The sequence below is a fragment of the Centroberyx affinis genome, unplaced genomic scaffold (assembly GCF_046629955.1).
Source record: "Centroberyx affinis isolate AG114_WGS23_722 - 3 ecotype Tasmania unplaced genomic scaffold, CSIRO-AGI_Caff_v1 ptg001560l_1, whole genome shotgun sequence".
Classification (NCBI taxonomy): Eukaryota; Metazoa; Chordata; class Actinopteri; order Beryciformes; family Berycidae; genus Centroberyx; species Centroberyx affinis.
The window spans coordinates 26,493-44,891 of NW_027280011.1; the positions used below are offsets into that span (position 1 = coordinate 26,493).

An 18,399-nucleotide genomic window follows, 5' to 3' on the forward strand; every position below is an offset into this window, starting at 1 on the left:
TGAACTGGAATTTTGATCAAGTGTCGACAACAAACGGACTTCCAGTGGGAATTTGTTTTTTGTGCGTTGATGGTTTATTTTTTTACGTAAAAAAAAAAAAAAAAAAACAACAACAAAAAAATGAAACCTGAAAAATCATGAGATTTTGAAGACCAAATACAGGCAGGCCATTGATAATGGTGAAGGGCTACATAGTGACGTAGACTCTGTTTGGAATACTTTGCTTGCATACTTTGTTCTCTTTAGTATGCAGGTGCATTGTATACAACCTTGGCATGCAGTTTCCAGTTCTTAAAAATAAAAACCCTGGGGCAATTCTGTTAAGTGAGACCAATGTTGGAAGCATGACATCTGGCTTTATCCGGTTATTTTCTCCGAGGTCAGGCGTGTCCACACCGCCATTTTCCCATAGTTAACCATCGGTGCCCTTCATAAATACAGCATTGAGTAGTTGTACTGTTTTTATTATTCCTTGTAATCTTGAACTCTATGAATGCAATTCCTCGGTCTTCGCTCATATCCCCATATACTGTTTTCATGTAAAAGTTTATGAATCTCAGAATATTTATTCTTTTACAGTCTGTTTAAAGGTTTTAATGGAATACTGTACGCTGAATCTTACAGGCACACACACTGTGCCTACTAGTATGTGACCTTATCCATAATATTCATCTGTAATAATATAGAGGGAAAACAAGTTATTTTATTAGAATCACCTATACTGTAGCTAGCTAGGTCGTTTAGCCAAACCCTCTGGTTCTCTCTGAGATATTTTAAACGTGAGGACGACCACCGATAAGCTGTTTATCATCTGTGATGCTGAGAGTTGGTGGATCTTTGGTGCGGTATGGTGAAGTTCATCAGGGGACCATTTGGTATTATTCATACACATTGGAACATAACAGGATTCACATCAGCAAAACCCCATAATGGCGTACAGAAGGACGACAGATTTAGGCAACCATCTAAACCATAACGGCTTAACCCTTTGTGCTGCTGTATACTCTACAAGATAAATATAAGGTTGGTGTGTGTCACTGGTGACGCACATTTTCAGTCAAACTGTTCCGCTGACACACTTGTGAACTGACAGTTAGGTGACATATTACAGATAAATTCTGTATCCGGGAGTGTATGTGTTCTCCATTCTAGATTAAGGCAAAACGCACAGAAAATGAATGAGAGCCGTTATCAGACGCTACATACTCTTTAGCAGATTAAATGTTACTATTTGAATAGAGCTGTACAATATAATTTAGCAGAGATATAAACTGGAAGCTGTCATTCTGTGTAGACCTACTATAAAACTGCAAGACATTTTTTGCGTTACTCCTGGACGGAGAAGGCAAACCAAGCCATGAAATCATGCACCGTAAGGTATTTTGAGATGCTAGAAATCTGTGGATGATAATTTATTATTGTTTGAGCCATGTAATGTTTCATGTCTTTTATGCTTTACGCTCACCGGCGTGCACACAAGATAAATTATTCTGTTTAGCTTTATACCACAAGCCATGGAGCCAGGCAAGAATGCAATCTTTTTTTTTTTCTCTTTGTTATCCAGTAGTTCATGTCTTATATAATCATTTGAACTGTTAAAGTAATGGGACAGCTGACAAAATACATAAGCCCTTATTGCAGTGTACACGTTTTTTTTTTAACTGTACTTGGGAAAAACTGAAGCCACAGCATGCACACACACACACACACACAGTCAAAGATGATATTCTGATACCTCACAGGTTTTGGTTGGTCAGACACAAACCAATGAATGATGTTAGACATTTCTGGAGACATTATTTATTGATGCTGTTTCAGACTCGTAATGCATAGTGGTGTCTTTATAAGTATTGTACCTTATGTAATTTATGGGAAACCTCATCAGCCTTCTCTTGTGTGTTGTGAGAATCTTTTTCTTTCTTTTTTTTTTATAAATATCCTTTTTCAAGAAAACAATGACTCAAGTTTCATTATTCCATGATATTTTCTTAATGGATGTTGTTAATTTAACAGTATATTTTAACTTTATCACCAGCAAAGACTAGCTAGGTTGAAGAATTAATTTTAAAAATGATCCAGGGTAAAAACAGGTAAGCTTATTCTAAACCCCAGAAGTGCTTGACATAATGGTGTTTTTTTTTTTTTATACTGCCACATCTTTTTGCATTTAGCTGTGCATGTGATTTAAAATAACCTCACTTTCATACACATGAAAAAGAGATGAGGAGAGAGGAGAGTTGAGTATAAAGTAGAAATAGGAGAGAGTAGAAAGTAGAATTTTATTTATTTATTTTATAAAGTAGAAATAGATGCCTGGTCATGCTGCATTCTCCTCGTTGCCCGCTAGGGGGCTGTGAAGACGTCAAACTACTATTCTTCTACTGCGCATGCGTGCTGCTAAAAATTCAAGCCACTTCCTGGCCCAAGACAGATGATTAGAAAAGCGCTGTGAAACTGTGACAAGCTTTTGACGACTTGGTGTTATGGCTTGAAAGAATTACAAACAGTCAGAGTAAGAGGTGAGCCGATTTACGAACTTACTTTCTGTACACTTCTCACTTTCGATTCTCACACGAGGAAGACTAATACCAGCCGGCTAGCCACGTTAGCCTCTTGCCATTGACGTGCTTTCACTTCTGTTGAACTTGCTAAATGGCAGATGTTAGCAAGTTACCTAAGCTAGCTTTATGTAGCTAGCAAGCAGTTACATAGGTTTTTCATTCAGGATTAGGCTAATTAACTAGCTGGCTACATTCCTAGCGAGCTGTAATACTGTCATTGAGCGGCTTGCTAGCTACATTACGTGTCATTACAATGCCAATGGCACGTCGATTTAACTGGGATTGCAAGCAACTGCAACTAGCGAGCTAACTAGTTTTTACCTATGGTTTTTACCAGCTGTTTGCTAATTAAACTGTTGCTGTTAGCAAACCAGCTCCCTGTTGCTATCATTAGTTCAGTAGGCACCACAACTATCTTTAAGCAGGGGTGAAAGAGTCCTAAAATGGCCTACTGACATAGAAGTACTGTTACTTTACAGACATTTTACTGAAATATCGTTAGAAGTGATTTGCCTATATGTAAATCTACTACTTAAGTACAAGTAAAAAAGTAGCTAATTTAGAACTAAAAGTGACTTGAGTTAGCTAGCTACTTTTTGACAAAAAAAACACTGACAAAAGGACAGAGATCAAACTAGATTCCTTTCATAAAAAACAACTGTAAAGCCAGATTTCTCTTCTCCCTCTCTGCTGACTGACAGTTCACTGCTATTGGCTCCACAATTGACCAATTAACCACTGACCAGTTTCTAATGCTACTCAATTACAGAAACGATTTCAAACAGAATCTCTGTTTGCCATCTTTGTGCTTGTATTCTCTGACAGAACCAACTAGAGAGGAAAGCGATGGCTTGTGCCAGAGTGCCACTGGATGAACAACAGGTGACGGAGCCAGGTGGGCCCCTGGGGAAGGAGCGCACCCTGCCTGCTCTGGTGAGGGAGGCCCTCATGATGCTGCATGAATACATTCACATAGCAGCCCTCTTGCACTGCAGAAGTAGCCTGATATTCCTTAATCTCGCATAGCCAGACCTCCATGTAAAACAAACGGAGGTCTTAAGAACTTCTTGTCAGAAAATGTTGGATAAGGAGACCTTGTGGACCCAGAGGCAGCCATTCGATTGGCTAAGAGTTTGAAAACACACAAGACACCCCGGAAACGGCATGTTTTTCTGTCCAGATGGAAACAAATTTCTGCTTTCTGTTTGCTCTTGACATCCAAATTGAGAAAATGAAGCCTTTAGAGCTTCTTAGCTTGAAGACTCTGCTCCAAAACAGGGATGTAATGGCTGTTTACCAACAGGCTGCGGTAAAAATTAGATTTATCAAACCTGGCTGACAGCCTGAGATGCATTAGATGGGAGAGAGAAATCTATAGTTTTAATAGTCTGTCCTCCCACGTCAATAATGGTGGAACAGGTAGCCGTTCTAAAGGCCAAAGGGATTGATGCTGCATTAAGCTGATCTAAGTTCAGAGGAGGATGCAAAAATAATGAGTGGGGAATGTTCTGTTATCTGCGTAGTTGCTGTAGTTGCTAGTAGGACAACATACAGGTGAGCACCAGCTCTAGCGTAGTTTTATTGGTCTGAAGCATGATGACAGCCCACAGCGTCTCCGCCCCTTTCTAACCAACTGTTCCGCTTTAATTTCTCCGAGAACTGTTTGTTTTCCACGGAGGTGTGGCTACGCTAGATTAGATATACCTCTCATATTAGATCAGTTTATTGGAATACACCCTGGGTCATCCAAGTGTCGCTTACAGCATTCTGTTCCATGTTAGCACCCGGACAGGAAGGAGGAGCGCTGTTTTGTGCCTTACATGCCGCTGCCAGAGAACGGCTGCCTGCTCAGGCGAGGAGTTTTTGGAACATGCCAAATTCATCACTGACGACCTGGAGTGGCTGCTGGCGCTGCCCCACGACAAGTTCTGGTGTCAGGTGAGCGACTGTCGCAGGCCGTCTTTATGGTTCAGAGGAGCACACAGAGGCGGTTTTTCCTGTCCATTCATTTAGCTGCGATGAACCCCAAGAGCTAGAAAAATGTAAATACAGTGAGAGTGCATCACCTGGCTGTATTATCAGTTCAGCTATTACAGCACATTTGCCATACATCATGAAATAAATAAACAAATAAAAGCCATCCCCATGAGTGACCTTGGTCTCAGAAAATTCACCAAAATCCACGCCACCTAGGGATCACTTTTCCCCTTATTCATTGATTTTAACAAGGTTGATTAAAGTTAGTAGGTTTGATGGAGGTATTTTCAACTGGAGATAGGAGGTGTGAATTGTTTTGTTTGCCACAGCAGATCATGTATTGGCACTCTAATGCACTGTTTAATGAAATCTTTATAGAGTGCAGTATTAGAGTAGTTCTTGTTCAAGACTCTGTTGTCTCCAATGGGAAACTGTCTTGCAGCGTGGGCACAATCACATAGAATCATACATAAGACTGTTAAAATAAAACAGTGGAACGGGCAGTAGATTGATTGACCGGGAAACTGTGGGAGATGGGTTGGACGTTACTGAAGGTCTGTTGTGCTTGAAGCTCAAATTGTTTTTTAGTTTTTACTTCTCCCTCTTGTCTCTTTTCTCCCCCTCCTCTTCCCGTTCGGTCTGTCTCTTCCACTAGGTGGTGTTTGACGAGTCTCTGCAGAAGTGCCTGGACTCGTACCTGCGCCACGCGCCCCGCGGCCTCGACCCCGCCGCCCTGCCCTCCTCCCCGGCGGTGGCCGACATGCAGCGCTCCGTCCACCGAGCCGTCTTCATGACCTTCCTCAGGATGGCCACGCACAAAGAGTCCAAGGTAGGAACCGTCCCTAAGCTCTAGAGAGGCACTGATGATGCACTTTTGTTGTTGTTGTTGTTGTTTCAGATCTTTAGGGGCATATTGGTCTTTTCTGGGGGAATTTTAATAATGCTCATAGTTCAGTTGCCTCCCTCCTTGAGTTGACATTTTTAGCTTATATACAATTACAATTTCACATTTGGCAGACGCTTTTCATACAACACAAGCAAGGTTCTAGTTAGGAGAGAACAACGAGAGTAAGTGCTATAAAGCTAAGTTCTGGTCCAACAGGACATAGGTGCTACGAGGCAGTGCTACATGGCAGTGCTATGAGGCAGTGCATAGAGGCACATTTTTATTTTTTTTTGGTTTGGTTACACGGGCCATTAGGTGAGAAGGTATTCGCTAAAGAGCTGGGTCTTTAGCCTTTTCCTAAGGATTGAGAGGGACTCTGCGGATCGAATGGAGTTTGGTAACTCGTTCCACCACCGGGGAACCACAGAAGAGAAGAGTCTAGCTAGTGACTTACGATTGGTCCTCACCTGGAGGCTTCAAAACAAGCACAGCTTCAAATGGCAAGCTTGTGAAATGGGAAATAGGTAAACCGTCTCATTTGTAATTACTACAGCAGAATAAAATGGAGCTAATACTACAATTCAAACGTTGTTTTTTTTGTGTGTGTGTGCGCTCCTCTTCCCTCAGGAGAACTTCCTCACCCCGGCTGTGTTTGGAGAAATCATCTATGAGAACTTCCTGTTTGACATTCCCAAGATCCTGGACCTGTGTGTGCTCTTTGGAAAGGGCAACACCCAGCTGCTGCATAAGATGATAGGTGGGCAGTTTGTGATTTGGCTCTTGAAATCTGATAAGTCAGCGTAGGGTATTTTGAGAAGAAATATAGAAGATCAAAAAGAATTTGCACACTGTAAAGACCATCATCACTTCTTAAGACAAAGAGCAACATCAGACAATATATCAGTTTGGGAAATCACTGGAACAAGCCACCATAGGCCAACCAGACAATAGTTCAGTTATCAGTTATTAAGGAGTGAGGAGACCAGAACGCTTCCTCATATGGTATAAACCTTTAGAGGGGGGTAACATGGCTGGACCGAGCGAGACTCACTGAAAAAACAAAGTAATCAATACATAAATCCGATGCAATATAAATATATTACAAAAAACAAGATAACATTTCCTCATTAACACCTGCTGAATTGCACACATTAGGTTGAATTGTGGTGTAAAGGTTTTTTTGTTTTTGTATTCTCTCTCTCTCTCCCACTCATGATGATTTCCACTGATTTATTCCTTTTCAGAGAACATCTTTACCCAGCAGCCCTCTTACTACATTGACCTGGATGAGACGGTGCCCGCTGTGCTACAGGTGAGACACAAAGAGGGAGGCAAGAGAACAGAGGAGCTGGATTTTAATTGAGTACAGGGTCTGAAGTTACTGCACCACCCGCCAAGCAGGAAACGCCGAAATTTGTCTTTGGCGGACAAATCGCCCACCGCATAACTTTTTGAGACGATGACACTTGAATGTCTCAGTTACAGTGTTACAGTTAGTTTGTAAGTATTTGGACAGTGACACACTTTTTTTTGGCTTTGTTACTCCAGCACATCGGATTTGCAATGAAACAATGACTGTGAGGTTAAAGTGCAGACTGTCATACCTCATAGTCATTATTTAATTTTAATTTCAAATCCAATGTGCTGGAGCACAGAGCCAAAACAACAAAAAATGTGTCACTGTCCAAATAAAAAAAACAGTTTTTGGTCTTCGCCTGTTTCAAACTTTGTCCCTGCTGACTGTAAGCAAATCAAAGTAAAACAAAGGTTCTGTGTCAAAACAGGCTTCTGATTGGCTGCCTGTTACGCTGCTTTACACAAAGTGATAGCATCTGAACTTCTGTTTCTCCGCTGCCTGGATGGTTAATTCCATATGGGAATAAACGTCACGTTATCTTAATGGAATAACCTCTCTCTCTCTCTCTCTCTCTCTCTCTCTCTCTCTCTCTCTCTCTCTCTCTCTCTCTCTCTCTCTCTCTCTCTCTCTCTCTCTCTCTCTCTCTCTCTCTCTCTCTCCTCTCTCTCTCCCCTCTCTCTCTCTCCTCCAGGTGTTTGACACCATCCTGGTTAGGTGTGGTCTCCAGTGTGAAGGGGCCACAGCCATGGAACCGCTGAAGCTGAACACACACAGCCAGCCCACTGCCATGACCATGAGCCAGCAGGTCAGACACACACACACACACACACACACATCTTCATTCATCACCACATGCCTTATTAATGTACTACAACATCCAGTGCTTATGACATGTTGGAAACCCATTGGCTACGTTTGCATGCAGGGAGAATTACATTCTCAACCCGGTGACACAAGTAAGCTGGATTTGGGTCGACACATGTAAATGTCATAACTCGGTTAGAATAACCCGGTTAAGGGACTACACACACTTCTTTTGGGTGATAGGCCCATTTATGTGACGAGAGGACTGGAAGAAAAAACACCAACTCTGGATTACTAAAAAGGTCTATCTTCTTATGTTAGACAATGCCTGTTGAGAATAGCTAAATAATTTGCACACACTATTGATTCTTCCAATACTTTATTTCAGTGTGACATTTCGGTCACAAAACCTTCATCTGGCATGACCATGACCTTATGACCAAAGCATTGCATTGTTCTCTATCCGGTTACGTTTGCGTTAATGGCACAGATGTAAATAACAAACCTAAAAAAAATCTGACAAATGGTATACACGGGCCAAGTAATTTGAAAGATTGGGCAAAAAGCTAGCTGTGTTAACATAATGTGGTAACAGCTTTTATCCGATTAAGGAAATTGCACTATGCTGTTTCCACATAACCGGAATTGCCTCAGTCAGACTATGATCAGTTTATCAGTGTGCATATAAACGCGCTCAGTGGTTCATATAAACAGCTTAACCTGAATAGGTGTTAAGCCGGGTCGCTCTGCATGTAAACATAGCCAGTGTTGTCTCTTATTGTGACTTGTACAACAAGAAAACATTGTCATTCACAGTTGTTGGACAATAAAGTTTCCACACTGTGTGACAGCTCAACTTGGTGTCAGTGCTAATATATAATGTGTTTGTGTTGTGTGTGTGTGTCTGTGTGTCCCAGGACCTTGTAGATTTGGCCCTGTACCTGTGTGACTCGACCACCACTATCCATGCCTTCCTGGACATCTTCCCTGCCGCCTGCTCCAGCTTCCACTCCCACGGCTTCCTCAACAGGTAGACGGACTCAGAACTTGGTTTCCCGGCCAGTGCTGGACCAGCGCTCACGGTCCAGAAGCTTTTCATGCTCATTTTGTTTCCTCTCCCGGCAGACTGGCCTCGTTTTATGAGACCGCCGTGCCTGACATTGAGAAGGCGGTGAGGAGGAGACATTTTGATGACAAAGGGTGAGTGTTTTACTTTGGTTGTTTTTTCATGCAGAATGAAACGGAGGGGCAGTGATGTGTGAATGTGCTCAGATTGTATTGCAACGGTTCTAGTATCTTCCACAGCCAATTAATTCGTGTTTTTGATTAGGGCTGAACAATTAATGGAAATCGCAATATGGCCTACTGCAATTTTCAAATCGCAGGAGTGGCAATATTTGTTAAAGGCGAAATATGTGTCAAAATACCATTTTAAATTAAATATTGTGGTGCTGCAGAGATGTCCTGGCCTACACGTCATATTCTACAAACTTAAGAAAACATCTTTGTGTGGTACAGATCCCCGCAAAAATCACACCATAATCATTTTAATACGTTTTTCAATGAAAATGTGAATAATGATGTAAAAATTATCATTCCCTCTAATATCGCAAATCATATCGCAATTGCAATATCAGTCAAAATAATCGCAATTAGATATTTTTTCAAAATCATTCAGCCCTATTTTTGATGTTTAAAAGCTTCGTTCAGATGTCAGAATGAATTATGAAGTCTCAATATGAAGTCCTGTTTGATTCATATGGGTCTGCTCAGAAAAAACTTTCTGAAAGGTTGCTGAATGATTAGGTCGCACGCATGATCTTCCAGACCCATAGGGGGGGGGGGAAGCAGACACTTGACCCATTAATTGCCTGTATTTTGGAAAATGTGTGGCATGGGTGTGGATGAGAATTCAGGGGGATTCAGTGGGGGTGCACCCAGGCTAAACGACTGTATGCAAAGATAAGATGAAACTTTAATGAATCCTGTGAGGAAATGAGGTCGCTGTAGCAGCAAATGTGATGGGATTGATTCGGCAGGGAAACGGACACATAGAATGTAAGCACAAAAACAGAAGATGCAGTAAGTAATAAAAACAATAACGGAATTAAATAGAATATAAACCATTGTGGGGTTATATAACAAATGCCTCTGACAATTTTAACACGTAAAGTAGACTCTAAGGGTGGGAAATATGGATTGCTTACACATATGAATTAACATACAGTTGTTACTTAGAGTTACAAAGATGTGTGATAGTCTAATGAATAAACTCCTCTAGGGCTGCAACTAATGATTATTTATATTATTGATTATTTTTTCGATTAATCATTTAGTCTATAAAAAAGTTACCAGAGCCCAAAGTGATTCTTAAAATGATTTATTTAGTCTGACCAGCAGCTAAAAAAACCCAAAGTATTCTTTTTATAATGCTATTATCATATATCAATTATAATTGATTAATTTTCTGTCGATCGACTAATCGATTAATCAACTAATCGTTTCAGCACTAAACCCCTCTCCCCCTCCTCTAGTCTTCAGGAGGACTTGTGGAAGAGGGTGTCCCACTCCTGTCGGAGGATGGTGGAGATCGCCCACCTGCTGCTGCAACACACCTGCCTACAGCCAATCCTGGAGGGGTGAGACGCCAAACACTCTCACTCACTCCTAGACAGCAGCACTGGCATTCAGTCATCATCACCTGTGACACACAGTAATGCTGCTGCTGTTATCTTGCAGGGGAGAAAACACCCAAACATTCGTAGAGGAACTTCTACAACATTTCACATCTTTTTTACCTGAGAAAAGGTATGATCTACAGTTTACATCGGTGGTTCAGGGATCCGCCCAAGGTCCTTTAGGGTGTTCCATGTATATGACAAATGGTCTATTTTCACAAATCTTTGACTTACTCAAAGTACAATGAGAAAATGTGTAAGAATGGCTATTCTGATCATAGCTTTCTCTCTGCTGTTATCTGCCCAGCCACAGGAGAGGCAGTTTTGTATTATATCTAACAGCAAATGTCCTTTCAGATTCTGGGTCTTTGGGGCAAAATTGTACCCAGTCGGTATCTTTGGCCTAATTAATGCTGAGCGATATGGTTAAAATCAATATCATCATAATCATAAGGATTTTTTTCAATATTGGTATACATCAAGATATGGCTAATGTATGCAAAATCACTTTAATTAATCAAATTAATGTTCATCCCATTGAACCGAACGGTCATGTTAGGTGTGATGCGAAACAAAACTGACATTTTTTAAATAATATCCTATCCATAATATTCCTCGCACCTCATTTTTTAAATAAAATGTACTTGTTATCATCAGTTTAGACAGCAGAATTGTGCGTCACGATATCCCAAAATCACCATATCATCACAATGTGATTCCACTGACAATAAGATTTAATATTGAATCATTGCCCAGCCCTAGGCCTAATATGTACCTATTTATAGAGTTCTTTGACATGGAAGAAGTTTGGAAACATAATCTAAATGGTTGCCAACATTTTTTTGGTAAGCCACTTTGTCCCCAGGCTCCTATTTTTTAGCTGTCAAACAGATGCTTAGTGGATGTGTTGGTTGTGGCTTATGGTGTTGCCATGGCAGTATTGAAAACCTGTTTGAAGTGTGGCCTTCTTTTGGTAAAAGATCAAATATATTTTAAAATATGCCAAGCTTTAATTGCTGTTGGGACAACAATGCGTCTTATCCATTGAAAGTAACATGAAAAAGAAGTCTGTGCCAGAAAGAGGGTTTCCCAGTAGATCTCTAAATGGAGATTGACCATTTGTTTGTCTCTCCTCTCAGGTTCTTGTCGGACTACGATGAGCAGTTCCCCATTGCAGACGACATCAGCCTCCTACAACAGGCCCTGCCTGTCATGTATCTTTATAAGCTTTATATCAATACCTTTGCACTAATAACTATCTGCATACAGTGCTGCTTCCAAAAGACCTAATTTGAATGAGTTCTTTGATATTTGTTAATTGTAAGTACTTGGAGATGGGCTTGTATGAAAGGTGCAGTGCAAATTATTATCAAGTCTGTAGTCAAGACCACCTTAGTCGAGACTGAGACCAGAGCAAATTGAGTCCTATTCAAGACCAAAACGGGTGATAAACAGTGTCTTTCCAAATGTAAAAATCCTTAAGGAGTTTCTTAAGGATCAACAGAGATGTAGATCTATCTGCAGGATCACTGTACTAAACCCTTCCAACTAATCAATGCATGGGAATTGACTAATCAGGGCATAGAAAAATAATAATTTTAGATTGTCACGAACAAGTAGAGTCAACGTCCAATAGTGACTGAGACAAGTCTGAGTTAAAATAAGACCAAGTCCAAGACGTCAGAAAAGTGTTTTTTAGACCAAAACTGTACTACAGTCCTGATAGTAGTAGTATTAGTAGTAGTACTAGAAGTAGTCTCAACCACTTGGTCAGTATTCCCTCCTTAACCGCCTCCTCCCTTAGTGATGAGACCAGGACGTCCTACCTGCTGCAGGGGGTAGAGAGTGCCTGGGACAGCGTGGGTCGGCAGAGACCCCAGAGCCAGATTCAGCCCAAAACCTCCTCGGCAGTGCCGGGCGGCCTGGGAGCGACGGGCGGCGGCGAACCCCGAGGGATCAGAGAACCAGGAGAAGGAGGAGAGAGCCTGAGGGGGGCAGAAGCCATGCTGGATACGCCCAGAAAAGGAAACAACGTTAGTCTACATTTCTACATTTAGACTTAGGACTTGACTTGAGACTGACTCGGGACCTCGAGCAAAGTGGACTTTGCACCTTTCAAATGTATTCAGAATGTATGGAACATTGGCAAGCAGCTCCACTTGACTTGCACCTTGAGCATGTACCTTTCTGTTTTACGCGTCGTCCAGGGTGCGGTGTGTCCGGTGAGCGCTGCGGAGCTGGAGTCTCTGCTGTCGTGTATCAGAGACCTGCTGCCCGACCTGGGCGAGGGCTTCCTGCTGGCCTGCCTCCAGGAGTACCACTACAACTCTGAGCTGGTCATCAACAACATCCTGGAGGACCGGCTGGCCCCCAGCCTGGACAAACTGGACCGTGCCATGCCCAGGTAACGCCACGCCCCCGGCCGGGATGGCCTTACAAAATGATGTTACTAACATTTTATTTTTCTCCTCAATGGTAAGTCAGGGGATAAAGATGATTTGAGGCTGAGATTCTCTTAGGGAAACAGGTTGCTGATAATGATCTTTCCCTCAGTCTGTGAGGAGTATTGCTTTAGATATTGTTGGTCGGAAGGTTATTGGTGTGCCTGTGTAGAGATCTAATTTCTGATTTAATAAAGTATGGAAGCATCTCTTGAGTAGAGACATGACTTTCACCACCTTTTAATTATCCTGGACCACACCGCTGTGCAGAATCTAGCCTGCCACTGTCTATTGTCCTACCTATTTTATGGCATTTTCTTTCTGTTGTCTGCATATTTGGGGCACACGGAACATCTTTTGCTACTGTAACTACTCATATCTTTCTTCAACTAAGATGACTTCCCTCTCTTACATGTTGTTACTGGCTTCATGGGTTTATTTTTTCCTCGGTCAGTCATGGAGATGAATTTTGTCAAATCCAGATCTTTTGTGTGGATCATTTGGACTAAATGGAGCGGATGGTATCGGAAGAAATGGTAAATGAAAAAGGGATCTTGTTACGATATCGCTGTATTTGGTCTCTCCCCTCTCTCGTCTCCTCAGGCCGGTGAAGGAGGAGCTTCCATCTGTCCTGAGCAGCAGGTCCAATGTGTTTGACGATGACGAGTTTGACGTCTTCCATAGGGACCAGGTGGACACGTCCCGCATCTGGAAGGGCAGGAGGTGAGCGCACAGGGGGACGCTCACTAATGAAACAGTAGAAAGGCCTGCACTCCATTATTTCCCTGCGATTGCACCGGCTTAGTACTAATTACTTTCTGTTGACAAAACTGAAGCTTTTCCCTGATCCACTTACATCAGAAAGTCAAAGCCTTCCACTATAACTCAAGTCAGTTTTTCATATGTTATATGCTACCGGTTCTAGTCATTCCACCCTGAAAATCACACTGAGGGCAATATAGGGGCTTTTTTTCTCATGTGACTTTGCCAACTCAAGCATTTCAAGGAAGAGGAGACTATCGAGGGCTCAACATTAAGAATATTTAGAATACATTAAGAATATTTTCTACTCACCTGGTTGGGCCAGCTGGTCAGAGTTTTACATGCCCCTAGTATGTTTTCAGTGACCCAGCAGGTAAAAAATTAAACTTAACTACTTTTTCATAACATTTTTCACAATTCACATTTAAAAAAAAAAAAAAAAACCTACAAACAATAGAGTGGAAATCCATGAATGGACTTTTTGCTTTGTAATTCCAAGTATCAACTTCACACAAACCTGTGACTTGCGCATATTTTATACTTCAATGAAAATATCGTCTGCATGTAAACTGACACATAAAAATCTCAACTTGCGTTGAGTCTACACGGAGTCGCGCACTCTGATTGGTTGATCATAGGGGCAATCATGATGACATCCAACTCTTCTTCAACACACGTCTGCTTCCTGTTCCTCTCTTCTTCTATGTTTCGTTTTGGTGCGATATGATTTTTTTTTTTTTTTTTAAACACTGCCTCCCTGTGTACGGAATTTCAACAACATGATACGCGCACATCAACGCAGAAGCACAAAAACTTAAATGTAAGCGCCGCCGCATTGTTTACATTCGCGCTTTACATTACGTTTACATTACGTGCGACTGTAAAATGCACTTACCTCTGAGGTGGCGTCCAATCTGATCTCTCTCTTAATCCCACAGGAAAGGAGAGAGCGCTCAAGAGATGCTGAACGACAAGCAGCACATAGCGGAGCAGAGGAGTCGTTACCAGGCCTATGAGACGGTGGTGGACGAGGTCGTCATCGAACCTGGACATTCGGCGGCCGACTACGGCCTGGACGACTACGATGACGAGTATGACGACACCTACGACATCAACCAAGTAGGAGCTAATGACCTGGACGGAGACAGTCTGCTGAACCGAAGGTAAAGTACAGAGGTCCTAGTGTATATCCTTGGTGCATACCTCACCTACAGTATCTCTCCATAGGTTTTATGCCTTGCTCAGCTGGACCTGTGACTCTTTTAGGCAGCATAAGATTGGATGTAGTAACATTTGATCATCACCTGAGGAGATCAGGCTGTCAGTCTCCTTTAAAACACTCCTTTTTATCAGAAGGCCTTTTTATAATCACTCTACTCTCTTGTATTTGTATTTAATTCATTTGAATGTAATCTTGTTTTATCTGAAATTTTATTGACGGATTGGTGTGACTATGCCTTTATGTTATGTCAGCTTTTGTTTTGATCTGTTTGTGTGAAGCACTTTGTTTTGAAAAGTGCTATGTAAAGTATTATTTTAATTTTTGTGGGATGCCCTCTAACTTTTTATTGAGCTGTGGTTTAAAGGAAACTATGGTGTTTTAGAGGCTGCTTGCACTCGATATGCTGTATTGATTTTTGTCTGGAATATGCCCTTCTGTCTCCCTGCAGGCCTTTCACCATCCCACAGGTCCTGCGAACGGGAAACAAACCAGGTGTGGAGGATGAGGAGGGTGAAGAAGAGGAGGAAGAAACTGAGCAGGTACCATTAGAAATATGATATATGTGGTCACACTATTTCTATTTTTTATTGTGTTCTTTGCTTTCCTTTATTACTGAGTGAGTTTACATTTGAACCCATCCTGTTGCAGAACAATGTGAACAGGGACCAGTTTGTGCAGGATCCAGCGCTGCTGAGGGAGAGGGCTGAAGCTAGAAGAGCTGCCATGCAGCAAAGGAAGGGGTAAAGACAAAACTCCTATACTCTCTCTGTCTGTCTCTAGCTGGGTTTCCATCCAAGTATTTATTTATTTATTTATTTTTGCGAATTGGGATGCATCAAATTACAGAAGTGGAACATTTTTAAAAATCCCCTATATCGCAAAAGTTTTCCACGCTAGCTTGAAGCTGAAGTGTTTTCTTTTATTTATTTATTTATTTATTTTTTATAAATTCTGCAATAAATAGTGCATTTGTCAAATAAATAATGAAGTAGGCTTGGCATGACCGGCCCGTCAAATGATTTAATCTCATTTCACAAGCATTTCATCTCAAAAGCAGAAATGTTGCCTGTGCATAACGTCCACCACAACCTCCCAGAAATGTCATACTTGTTTTTGCAAGAGGTATATAAGGTACCCATTGAGGTTGTATGGTCATTAGTTGGTAGATTAGAATGTCATACGTGTTGTTTCTAACATGTACAATTCTCTGTCGTGGTTATATGGCCATTAGCCATTGTATTTTTATTTTCGTCTTTGAATGAAAGCATGGAATACAGCCAACATTAGCAGAAACTAAAGAACAAAAAATTCTTGACTCTTTCCATTTTTCTGGTTGGCTGCTGGTTTTTCATGTTCAGGAAGCCTATTTATTTGCTTCAACCCAGCAGATGGAAACGCACTTAATTTGCATTTTATGTTTCATGAATTAAAAAAAAAAAATGTGCTTTACAGTTGGATGGAAATGTAGTTGATGCCTCTCACATTTCACATTAATACACTGGTAGAAGTTTACCCAGTGACTCCATCCATACCCGTCTTGACTTCCCTTCATCCCTCTCTTCATCTCTCTCCCAGCTACCGGCCGGACCCTGCCGGCAACGTGGTCGGCAAGCCCAAGGGCCAAGGCCAGACCCTGGAGACCTACCTGGACCGACGCAAGAAGGAGGCCAACAAGAGCCGCGGCGCCAACCATAACCGCCGCACCATGGCCGACCGCAAGAGGAACAAAGGCATGATCCCCTCCTGACCTGTGCCTGAGTGACGGCCCGCCGCGGGAACCAGCCGGACTGATGGGAGGGAGGAGACAGCAGGACGGCGGCTGAGGAGTGAGGGAGGGAAAGAAGAACTGAAGCCTAGGTATCGCTTTTGGTTACATTTAAAGGTTGGCGACATTTGGTTGACCTCTGGTTACCTTTATGATCCTCCTTTGTCCCCAAGATCGTGCCAAAGCCCCAAAGTCGTTGTCTTTGCACAAGAAGGAAAGCCACCGAGGTTATTCATGGTTAGCCTTTTCAGTTGTTGATGAAAAGTTGCACTAGTTTCCTAATTTTCTTTGGCAAGGCCACACTTTGGCTTTTTGTCACCAGAGCTTGTCAAGCAGCTTGTCGGCGGAATGTTTAAAGAGACACTGAACACCTACTTTTAATGTTTGAGCCTGAAGACTTGCAGTTCTTTGGCCCAATTAGATTTTTTTTTTTTTTTACAGTTCATTAAAAACCAAAGTTCTGAGTGTGAGCCAGCGACTGAGGACAAAGGATGAGACCTTTATTTTTGCCAAGTAACAAATCAGTTTATTATTAAGATCCAGAGTGATGGAATCAAGTTTCTTTGACATCATCATCATCAAATGAACAACATAGGAATAAAAGGAAGAGACATCCAGGGCATTGGAGAGACTGTGGCTCCTACTGTAGCTGGAAGAACAATTACCATGACCTGGTAATCTCAATCTGGACATCAGAGACGGGCTGGGAATCGGAGGCGTGTGTCTTATTACTCATTCTGTGTGAGTAGCATATGTGAAAGGTGCTTGCATAATGTTCAAGTGTATGATCCACCCAGTTCCCACCACTGTTGCCCAGCCTGCGCAAAAATCATAGAAACAGAAAAGCCGCTATTGTAACATCTCATTAGCACACTCCAGTGTGTTAGGAAGCACATGCTGTACAGAGGGGCCTCATGCCTCCAAACAAATGAGGTGAGGGGGAGAAGCTCCTACATTTTGCCATGCACAGCAACTATTTTCTATGAAGAGAATAGATATATCAGAGCATTTTGTAACAAAAAAAGCACATGATTGCTTTTTGGAGTTGTCATTACAAAAAACAACAAAAAATAAAATAAATACATTAATACTGTGTTTTGATATTCTTTAAATCGAAGCTTCGTCACTCATGACTTCAGTTATATTGTGCCAAAATCAATCATACTTCTACTTTTTTGCTTTTCTGGAACAATATGTTAGAAACTTCACTGGAGACATATTTCTCACACTAGGTAAGAGATTACCTGTCAGGCACATTCCCTTCTTCCCAGCCAGCGTTGAGGCTTTCCATTACTTTGTCTTTCCTTGACTTCTTCAAACGGATTGGGGGAATTTTCAAAGTTCTTCCTCCTTAGATCTTCTAATATATTCCGACCCAGCTTTTATCTCAACCACTAACATTTTAAAACGGTGCTACTCTACTGTATACAACTCAGGTTTAAAACTATAATTCACAAACTGTTTGTGGCATGCAGTTCCACCACTCTGCAGTTAAGTCATAAGGCAAGTTCAGGACAAGTGCAACCACTTTCCATGTTTTCTATCAACCGTGGCACAGTTAATTCTGGATTATAATTGGCTCTACAACTAACACTTAATTGCGAGTTATTAGTTTCTACATTGGCTGAAATCGATCAAGTTGGAGTTCCAGTTAGTCCACCTCATTAGTTGGCTACTGACATCATTTGGACCTAGAGAGAACATCGACATTGGCCGGCTATGGCTACCTGTAGATGCATTTTAAGGACATCGACACATCCATGCTTATAACCATAAAGCATTGAACGTCCATGCACAGACAATTCACTCGTTAAGTACTTGTGTTAGGTTAGCTAGGTTCACCGATTTTTAAAAGCCAACAAAGTTTGTATCTAGGCTGTTTGCAGCAAAACAGAGCACAAGGTATTCCTGGAAAAGAGTCACAAAGCGCACACACACACTCATGA

The 18,399-nt window shown here is 41.7% G+C and overlaps 1 protein-coding gene across 3 annotated transcripts; it reads left to right on the forward strand.

Annotated features, from left to right (window-relative positions):
* Window positions 1–2,399: 2,399 nt before the first annotated feature.
* ascc2 (activating signal cointegrator 1 complex subunit 2) lies at window positions 2,400–16,451 on the forward strand. 3 transcript variants are annotated; one of them, XM_071527648.1, is made up of 19 exons: window positions 2,400–2,519; window positions 3,387–3,494; window positions 4,343–4,499; window positions 5,194–5,367; window positions 6,052–6,181; window positions 6,669–6,736; window positions 7,473–7,586; window positions 8,503–8,615; window positions 8,711–8,785; window positions 10,120–10,224; window positions 10,325–10,393; window positions 11,403–11,477; window positions 12,068–12,296; window positions 12,471–12,667; window positions 13,308–13,427; window positions 14,405–14,629; window positions 15,137–15,227; window positions 15,337–15,428; window positions 16,264–16,451. In XM_071527648.1, exons 4-19 carry the CDS (start codon window positions 5,299–5,301, stop codon window positions 16,433–16,435), a joined length of 1,944 nt encoding a protein of 647 aa, XP_071383749.1. In that variant the 5' UTR covers window positions 2,400–2,519; window positions 3,387–3,494; window positions 4,343–4,499; window positions 5,194–5,298; the 3' UTR covers window positions 16,436–16,451. The 3 variants fall into 3 exon arrangements, with proteins under 3 accessions (XP_071383749.1, XP_071383748.1, XP_071383750.1); XM_071527647.1 differs by having other exon boundaries at window positions 2,412–2,519; window positions 3,347–3,494; XM_071527649.1 differs by lacking the exons at window positions 2,400–2,519; window positions 3,387–3,494 and having other exon boundaries at window positions 4,348–4,499; window positions 6,121–6,181.
* Window positions 16,452–18,399: the final 1,948 nt, after the last annotated feature.

Bases quoted from the DNA above. Each gene is read 5' to 3' on its own strand.
- ascc2 (XM_071527648.1), top strand. From the start codon at position 5,299: ATGCAGCGCTCCGTCCACCGAGCCGTCTTCATGACCTTCCTCAGGATG. The intron at 10,394-11,402 runs GTATGATCTACA...CTCTCCTCTCAG, and splicing joins TCTTTTTTACCTGAGAAAAG to GTTCTTGTCGGACTACGATG. The intron at 13,428-14,404 runs GTGAGCGCACAG...TTAATCCCACAG, and splicing joins CGCATCTGGAAGGGCAGGAG to GAAAGGAGAGAGCGCTCAAG.